Consider the following 10,133-nt stretch of genomic DNA (forward strand, 5'->3'; position numbering starts at 1 on the left):
TGTACACCTTCTAAAACCTTACTCTTTTATTGATATTATTTAATACAGGAGAAATAGTGTTCCTCAAAACTTTAAAAATAAATTATGCTCTATTTAATGCTGAATTTAAATTAAAACATATTTTTCTCCTGCCTTCTTTCCTTGTCTCCTCACTGACAGCAATTGGCCTGCTGCGCGATAGGGATCCAGGAGCCTTTGTGATCCGAGACAGCCACTCGTTCAGGGGTGCCTATGGTCTGGCCATGAAGGTAGCATCTCCTCCCCCCACCGTGGTGCAGCAAAACAAGAAAGGTATTGTATCCCAGCCAGTGCAATGCACGCTGCTCCAGCACATGACTCCCTGTAGCCAGAGCCTCAATCGCACATTACAACAACCAGCCGAACAGCACATTAACACAGGGATATTTTAGTGTGGGGTCCCATAGCAAAACTGGTCATACGTGACCTCACAATTTTTTTATTTTTTTAAGAATTTATTGTTTTTACTTGCTATACAATGCCCTATTATCCACAAAGATGGGAAAATAACTTTAGCTATTTGCAATGCATATTTAAGCATCACTGCAGGGTCGGTTTTCATGTCAGGGGCTCAGGTGGTGGCAGTTAGCTAAATTTGTTAACCTTTCTTGGTGACACAAATTAAGTTCTATTCCCTCCTGTTGCAGGTGACATAACCACTGAGCTGGTGAGACACTTTCTGATAGAGACAAGCCCCAAGGGGGTGAAACTTAAGGGGTGCCAGAATGAACCTTACTTTGGTGAGTATGGAGATACAGGTTGTCAAATCCATGGTTCTGTGTACTACTAACACATGGAGTTCAGAGCAGTACATTCAGAGACTTTGTGAAGGAATTGTATTACAAAGTATTAGAATGAAAAGTTGAACTGCACTAGGGTAAGGGACACAATGCAAATGCTACTGATGCTTATAAAAAAATAGGGTAATTGTTTTAAAGTTGTAAGGATGTACCATACACAGTTAACTTTTTTGCCCAATACGCTTTGGTCAAGATTCTCAAAGATTTTTGCTTCAATTATTGTAAAATTTACAAGAATTAGTTAAGATGGTTTACAAACCCTTAAATCAAACGTCTGGCATGCTGATTTATTTTTTGGTGATGTAACAGGTGCATTTAAAAAAAAAAAAAAAAAAAAAAAAACATGATAATCTGGAGTAATCTAGCCTGTCGCTTGATAATTAATACCCTGTAAGATTCTAATCTCTGTCTCACGCAGTAGAGAGGAAGAACCACACTATACAAATATGAGTTTAGTACTGTTATGTTTGGTTTAAAGCGTAAGTAACGGTGTTCTGAAAAACTTTAAAGTCTGTTTCAAATCGCTTTTCAAAATGTCAGCTTTAGTGCACTTATAGTGTAAGGATTATTGCCCATATTGTCAAATGGGTAACACAGCAATTACAATCCATGATGTGGTATGGAACAGAAAAGCCAGAGCACTTGTTTTTACAGACACAGTGGGTCCCCAGGTCCGGGGTTGGGAACCACTGATTTAGAGGACAGATCCCAGTATACTAGAGTGGACATTTTGAAAATCGCTTTCATAGAAACTAACTGTATATACTTCTATACAAGCAGATGTTCACAAGGTAGCATAATGCCCCTTCTGAGCAGGTCCGTGACTGTACTTTCAAAACATCCTGTTTTGGCTGCCATTGCAGGAGCTGCTGTTTATTGTTACTGAAAGTAAATATCTCAGAAAATTAAGAGGAAGGGGAGTGTTGCAATTGTTTTAACTGGATTGTTTTTAGTTCTTCTTTTAGAAATCTTTCTTATCTGCTATGGCCTAATTAAAGAACTCACTATTTACATAATAATATGTCAGCATTTTGGCAGGAACCAATGCAAAACAAAATACAGTTTTAAAACAGCAGGCCAAAATTCTCAAGATCAACTAAATGCAGCAAAAAAATAATGCAGCCAAAAATGGCTTCCCAGAGACAACTGTTGGCCAATATCAACGTAATGGAGGTAGACTCAAGGAGCCCTGTCAAATCTATTGTCTTTACAGTCCTTACAGACACTCACTGCAACATTGTAGCTGATGTTGGTCCTTGGTTTTCAATGGTTTGAGGCTGTTTCTTTCTGTGTCTCTAGGGTGCCTGTCTGCATTGGTGTACCAGCACTCCATCACACCACTGGCTCTGCCTTGCAAGCTTGTTATCCCAGCACAAGGTGAGACACACTCTAAGCTGTGAACCACACCAACACTTTGAAAATATAGTCCTGGTCAAATTAAAGTATAAGTCATCCTTATTTATTGTAGGATATTTCAAATAACCTTCCCATGTAAAAGTTCTCCATAGTAAAAGCATAGCAGAGTGTAATAAAGCAAAAGCATGGTAAAGCATAGATAAGCATTGCAAAGCCCAGGCATCTGTGTTAAAGCATATAAAAAACATGACAAGCTATGGTAAATGCTTAGTAAAACCAAAGGCAGAAACAATGTAGTAAACATTAGGGTAGAATCATATTTTTAGTAATAGCCTAGCTGTAATCAGACTGTTAAGGCCTCTACACACCAGACACGATGCGACAAGCAAATGTGTTGTACCATGAGAAAAAAAATAAAATATGCATATTTTTGATACAAGCCCTTCACACTGCCTGCGATATGACGGGCGGCACTGAAGCGATGCGAAAAAAATAGGATTGGTGTCTATTTTTGCGATTACATCGCGCAGCAGCTAGGGAACTGAACATTGAGGAACAGCTTCCCTTGGGCACCTTCAGTAAACAATGGCAGAAGAAAATATAATTCATGCAGTATCAAAATACCCAGAGCTGTACAATAAAGGACACAAATTTTAAACACACGTCAGTGAGGGAAAACATCTGGCAGGCCATTTCCAGAACTGGATAGCTGGTGTGTATGGTTTGTTTACCTTAAGTGAAATAAGTACTGGTATTGTCGCTCACACCTGTTACCACCGGTGTGAAAGGCAGTGTTGTAGAGAAAGTACCATTTTACCGCAGGACAAATCACATTGCGTCCGGTGTGTGGAGACCTTTACTCACAGCCCTGGTAGTGATTAGTTCAGCTGTTATTTAAATGTAATTGTTACTGTATGTCTATGGTTTACTATAATACCGTTAAAAAAGAAAAGAACCAATATGTGTCTGTCTCAATGAATGACGGTCCATTGATTTGATTGCCCACTCAAATAACGAGTTACCACTCTTTTAATACGAGTTCCTGGTTTTGTACAAGCCAGATTCCTAACTGTATCCATTTTGCTGGTGATCAAAACCAAGACTTTAGATGTAACCCTCTCTAAGGCACAGTACTGTCATGGGCAACTGTCACAACCTTGTTTGATTTTTGGAAACTAATGTATTGTATCTTGGTTTCTTAAGATCCTAATGATGACACCCCAGAAACATCAACACCCTCAAATTTGGCCTCAGAGCTTCTAAAGCAGGGAGCAGGTAAGGGAGAATCAAGCAGGCTTGCTTCCAGTTTATTACAGCCAATGCCAAATGTGTATGTAGGAATCGGGTTGCATTAGAGTAATTGAAACCACCGTGCCATGTGAGTTTTAAGATTCTTAAGCAGTATTGGCTTTAGAGGGCATACTGTCATTATAATGATTGCTCCACTGTTTAAAATAGAAGTATACCATGCTAATAAAACAGGCTGATGCACAAACAACAATGTGCTGACCTCAAGCTAAGACAGACATAGTCTGAAAACTGGGTGGCAGCAATTATTGTGTAAGTTAATGTACACATGTTATCACCTACAGTTACAATATGTTTTTTGTTTGTTTTTTAATCGAAATAAATTCATTATTTCAAATGACTATTCAACATTATACATTATAATAGTCATTTTAAAACGTAACCCATAATTGGATGTCCACATGACTTTGCTGTCCAAGTGTCATAGCATAGGATTTTAAATGTGGACCATGCTGCCATCCTGGTGAATGTGTTGGTAATAAATTGTAATTCCATCAATCTTACCTGTCATGCACTTTCATTTTCTGTGGCGGTCTCACATGTGCTGTTTTAAAAGAAATTTTAATACATTTTATACATGGATTTTTATTTATTGTAAATTGAATGATTACATGTACAGTTTTCTTTAGGAAGATCAGTTCATTCTGCATATATAGAATTTATAATTTTTTTGTACAACCTATTGGTTTCATTTGGTTGCTTGCCAAGTGATATATAAAATTGACACCCCCAAGAAATGGCCCTGTATATGTAAATCTAATCAAAATGAAGTTATGTAACATTGTGAAAGTCATTATCTAATCGATTTCCTTCTACTAGATTCCATTGCAGCACATATTTAACACTATAGGCAACACTAAATGACTATCACACATATTCACAAAGCTTACACTCAATGCTGAACACTTTAAGTATCATGAATATTACGTTTTAGCAGACTTTGATGCTTTAATTAACATTGCAATGTTTCACTATGCAAAAATGTAGTCTTACATGCACTACAACAAAATGAGAAAAAAAATATACAGTACAGTATATGCACTAACCTTCTCAGCACTTTAATGGGGTACTAGGCTGCACAGAAAAATTTACTTTAGAAAATGTTGATGAATAAAAAGATTCACAAGTCCTGAAACTGGTATTATATAAATAAAAAACGCTGTTTTCTTACTTCATGTAATATTTTTACGCAACAGAAACCCCAAAAATAATATATATATATAATATATTATAATATATCTATATATATATAATATATATATATTATATTATATAATATATATGATATATCACACACTACGTATAATGTGTACTGTGATCTGCAGTGTACTGCAAAACTAACTAGTGATTTAATAAGGGGGTATATCCAAAGATAAAGGGCATGCAATATAAAATTAAATGTAATTTAAGAGTACAAAGAAAGGATGAGATATAATTACAGCAAGTGTGAGTATAGCATAATTTCTGATCTAAATGCAGGCATTGTCATTATGGCACACTGAAAAGTAAAGGAACCATTTTAACTGGGTACAGCAGTAAACTGTTGAGTACAGACAAATTCCAAATCCCTATGGAACAAAAAAGTGCAAAAAATATATATAATAATAATAGTTTACAAAATAATTAAATATGGCGTCCCTTGTAATTGATTTGTTTTCAAATAAAATGCGTTCACTAAAATGTTGTGATTTCTCTACAATGAAAAAAGTGAAATTGTTCACCGCCCATCAATCTCTCTCAAAGTCACCCAGTGTAGCAACCATAGCAACAGGCTCACCATTCAACCTCTGAGGACGATGTAATCAACTAAAATGAATGTGCAAGCGAAGTGTCAACAAAATGCCATTTAATCAGATTTGCCTGTAAAAAATTAAATAAAAATCAATTTGACATCAATGGTCATAGCAAAAAGGCAAATTAGAAAATAAAAGGTACATTTTAACTAATATGGTGAACAATTATAAACAAGCTTTTAGAACTGAGTGTTTGAATTTAGTCAGATCAAAGCATGTGTGGCATGTTGTACTTTACATATAAAAGCAATAGTGTACTGCAGTTATTTATGGTTTCCTTGTTACCATAGAGGCTATATGTGCTGTTTTTTTTTTTTTTTCCAGAAAACTATTTTCATCATTTAGACATCCATTAATATATGTTGTGTTTTTTTTGTTTTGTTTTTTTCCCCCCATTCTGTTATTGTGATATAAATGTAGGACAGAGAGTCCCTCCTGCTGCCCATGGTAAATAAATCACATTTTATCTGTGAATCTTTGTTCTCGTATACATTTTCAAAAGCCTAACAGTTATGTTTCACATAGGCAATCGGGAAGACATGATGCATATCTATAACTCGCTTTCTATAACTGTGCATGAAGGTCTGTTATTAACAATGAACTGAAACCACATTGCTTCGCATCTTGTTTCAAGAATTATCTTACTGCAAAACTTGCATTGGCATAATATTTATCGTAATGCTTTTAAAAAATACAGGAAAGCAGCATGACAAATGTAGAACCTCATCAACTGACAACATGCCACCAAAACCAAGGATTGCAAGATTTCTGTATTCAACCTTCAAACCAACTAAGTCATTTAAGAGTGCTAACCAAGGATGTAAAATTAATTTTCTTATCTCTTCCACACTAATCTGTATGACAACCATCTTTGCTTGTTTGATTTTACTTAATTTGAGATATGTAGATTTTGTTCAAGAATTACTGCACAATTACTGGTACACTTTAACTTCTTGTGTCATGCATGTCCCAAATTAAAGCAAGCAAAGCAGTGAAATGATCTTCAGTACAAGTACAATTATTCTATAGCCTTGGTTAACACTTCTTTACAATAATTAATTTACCTATAAAACCCCTCTCTATTGATGTGCCACAAACCTCTTTACATTGTGTCATGGTAGAGCCAAAATGGTGAAAGAATGACCAAACATATTACAGTTTCTATCAGTCCCATTTGGTTTACAAGCTTTTGGTTTTCGTAATCTCTGAATTGTAGACTTATCCAGTCCTACAAAAAGATTATAGAAAATTGTTGGAAACCCTGAAGTCCCCCTATGTATTAAAGCAAGGATAACACAAGGATTAACAATGCAAACTTCTCCATAGCACAGTGTATGGGCCACAAACCTGAACTGATGGGACCAGCCACTTAATTTGCCTCTCACTGTGAGGTGCCAGTTGATTTCACTTACACCAGCTTTTATAAATGTAAAAGTTTTGAATTATTTTGGCAGTTGCCCACTGACACTACTGACCTTGACGTACCTGAAGGGTTTATAGGTAAACAGTTACTGAAACTGAATAACATAATTTAACACATTTTTAGAAGCAAATACAACATGTAACCCTCATTTTTTCTTTCTTTCTGAAAGGAGTACCACAACATTATAAACTGCAAGAAAAAAATACCCTTTCAAACCGTCGTGTAATTTAGTTTGTTTTGCTAGATGTGTTTCATTGATGTATTTTCCTTTAAAAAAAAAAAAAAAAAAAAAAAAAAAAATCAAGCTGCACCAAAACCAGCCTTTCAATAACTTAATGTTTTGAGAGAACAGGAAACAAATCCTGATATAAACAAACCAAAATGCTTGCACTTACTGTTGGGTGCAGTTCCCCTAACCTGAGTCAATGAAGGACAGGCTAATAATTATTTTCCTGATGTCTTCTCCAGCATGTAATGTTCTCTATTTAAACTCCGTGGACATGGAATCTCTTACCGGTCCCCAGGCCGTTGCCAAGGCGATCTCAGAGACTCTCTCAGCGAATCCTCCACCCACAGCCACCATCGTTCACTTCAAAGTATCTACACAAGGCATCACCCTCACTGACAACCAGAGAAAGTAAGGATACGTAGTGTTACTGCTATGACAATCCTCAAAATCCAATGAGGTTATTCTAGGCCATTACAGAAGCTTGATCTCTGTCATACAGCAGGGGTGCACATACCTGGTCCTTGTGGTTCAAAGTCTTGTATAGCTACTGTATCATTACATAATGAACTGATTAAGACGTGGAAGGTGGTTACAGTGTTACAATATTTTCAATGGTTCTTATTGCTTAAATATTGTGTTTTAGAAGACCCGACTGGATGTTCCAGTCTCTTCTGCTATGTAATTGTTGTTTTTTTGTTTTGTTTATTTGTATGTTATTCATGTTTTGCTATGAATATGTGTGTTGATGTTAATATGAACATTTGGCTTGCATTATACTGCCAGTGCCCAACATAAGTTTATTATTTTTACTTTCTCAGGCTTTTCTTCCGTCGCCACTATCCCATAAACACAGTCACGTTCTGTGACCTGGATCCACAGGAGAGAAAGTAAGTAACAGCTTCTCTTCTCTCTTTTTTTAAATGTTACATCAGTTATCAGTATTGCTGTAGTCTGTGCTGATGAGTACTGTTGTGTGATTCACTGCCGTAACAGAACAGCCTGGCTCTCTTGTGTAGTAGTTAAGACATGGTCTCCAGTTTGCCTCACGCTTCAGCGCTGTTACACTGATATGGGCAAGACAAATCCAACATTTAGCAGTGTCTCTCTTTTTACTGTAATTTTGAAAAGCATGAAAACTCAACTATTGATGAACCTGAGGATGTAACCAGTAAAAATTATTATTTCCACCATTCAAAGTGGAACTTGCTGTGCTAAGAAACATTTAATTCAGAAGTGTCACTTAAAGCCATTCAAGTACTGGTTTATACTAGAGGTCTTCACAGGTCCAAATTAATCAATCCGACCCGATCATGAACTGATAATTATTTTCCCGACCCGACCAGACTCGATGTAAAGTTTTTGTTATTAGACCCAGATCCGGCCCAGCCCAAAAAAACAGTGCTATGCTTTTCCTTTCCCCAGCTTAGTGTATGCACTGACTAGATACAATATTAAAGCAGTGTTTTTTTTCCAGTCAACCTGGAAATCTGGCTGAACTACAGTGTTTATTCCATCACGAACCTACCCAGAGGACTGTAAAATTAAATATGTATTTTGTATAAAAGATAGAAAGATAAATACATGATCTGAAAATCAAATGAACTGAAGTACGATCTTGTAATGCGTGATTTTATTACAAACTTAACACACAAGCAAATGGAAGTGAGATGTAAAATGTGTTTTGCCAAACTTGTTTTCCTTCTTTGTATACAATAACAACAAATGATTCCCATACCACAGACTTGCATTTTTCTGTGAGCTTGTGTTCATGGAATTCATTTTTCTTAGGTTTTTCTTTCACGTCCCATAAACAAATCCATTACTCTGACTTTTAAGAATGATCTAAAAGAAACACCTTCGATATGCGTCACTTGTCTGCTGCTGTGCTCTGCAAGCCATGTCATGTGCTACTGGGGGAAGCCAATCCACACAACAGGAATTAGAAACAATAATTTTTAGTAACTTACCTAAGGTAACATTCATTATTCCAAGATTAATGCAAGTCTGTGAAACCAAACTTCATTTTATAGAGGCTTTTTTAACAGAATATGAAGAAAACAAATAATAAGTGCAATTCTTCCCTTTTTCTAGATGGAACAAGGCTGACGGTGGCACAGCAAAGTAAGGCTGTTTACAGTTATTATTGTTATTTCTTTTTTTGACTAATTGGTTAAGCTTTTCTTCATGCTTTGGGTTTGTTCTTATCTTGGTTACAGCTGTTGTGTCCTATGAGGCGAATCATAGATTGAGCTGATTTACTTTTTACTGGCAGTTCCTTGGACTGATTTATTTAGGTATTTGAGCTATTCTACCAGGCTAACACATTGAGACATGCCGATCTCATTACCATGTGCTCTTGGATGTGTGACCAAAGCACAACATAAAAAACTCTTGACTCAGTAAACTCTGCTGAAAATAATAAAGTGTGAACTATAAAAACTTCTAAAGCCAGTATTCAAATTTATTGAAAAATAAAATGAGTATAAATAGTACATATTCCAAGTTAGGGTGATTAAAGGTTGAACCTGCAAGAGCTCAGCCAAGCCAAGCAGACATCTGAAAAGTGACACTCACTTTTGTTTTTCTGGGGATTCATCTGTGCCAGGATAAAAGGCTTTAACAATTTATGTGGTGTTAACTGTCATTTGTGAAAACCTGCTGTTTGACAGTAAAAGTCTGTCTCATTCGTTGATTTACCTTTGTAATTGTCGCAGAAGTAAAAAGTTGATCTCATTTCTGCTTTAGAACAGTATGTGCTATATTAGTATACCCAAGGCATGCAATTCCGAACACCCTAGTGTGTGTTACTGATTACTTGCACTGCCGTTTACCATTAAATTAGTCTTTGTCATAGTCTTTTGTGATTTCAGTTGTAGTACAATAAAATCAAGCATAGACATGTCTAAATGTATGGACCCTACATGCAGAGCTATGTGCATTAGTGTCTTTCACATCATTGCCAAATCTGGATTTTTGTATCTCTATGAAATAATTGTGCTGAGATACAGGTGTATCATTCTGCACAAATAAATCGGTATGTAAGTCTATGACTAGCTGAACTCGGAAGTTGTGTGCTTATGTTAATGCAAATCTCCCCTATCATAGACCGAGGCTGTTGTACTGCAGGGTTATAGCTGTGTTGGTGATAGATCTAATTAGACATTGCAGATGTTTCACAGCCTCTCCAATTAGAGCAACCTTGGGCC

The 10,133-nt window shown here is 36.2% G+C and overlaps 1 protein-coding gene across 10 annotated transcripts in view; it reads left to right on the top strand.

The window, feature by feature from the left end:
* LOC121322053 (tensin-like) overlaps positions 1-10,133 on the top strand; it is a 309,001-nt gene that overhangs the window by 293,120 nt on the left and 5,748 nt on the right. For 8 of the 10 annotated variants that reach the window (XM_041261522.1, XM_041261526.1, XM_041261525.1 and 5 more), the window contains 8 exons: positions 160-291; positions 666-758; positions 2,118-2,195; positions 3,378-3,449; positions 5,696-5,722; positions 7,167-7,335; positions 7,746-7,814; positions 9,019-9,048. In XM_041261522.1, the coding sequence (XP_041117456.1) occupies positions 160-291; positions 666-758; positions 2,118-2,195; positions 3,378-3,449; positions 5,696-5,722; positions 7,167-7,335; positions 7,746-7,814; positions 9,019-9,048 (670 nt within the window). The remainder of the gene's footprint in view (positions 1-159; positions 292-665; positions 759-2,117; positions 2,196-3,377; positions 3,450-5,695; positions 5,723-7,166; positions 7,336-7,745; positions 7,815-9,018; positions 9,049-10,133) is intronic. The other 2 variants (XM_041261524.1, XM_041261531.1) reach the window with 1 other exon arrangement.

Source organism: Polyodon spathula, chromosome 10 (genome assembly GCF_017654505.1).
Source record: "Polyodon spathula isolate WHYD16114869_AA chromosome 10, ASM1765450v1, whole genome shotgun sequence".
Lineage (NCBI taxonomy): Eukaryota > Metazoa > Chordata > Actinopteri > Acipenseriformes > Polyodontidae > Polyodon > Polyodon spathula.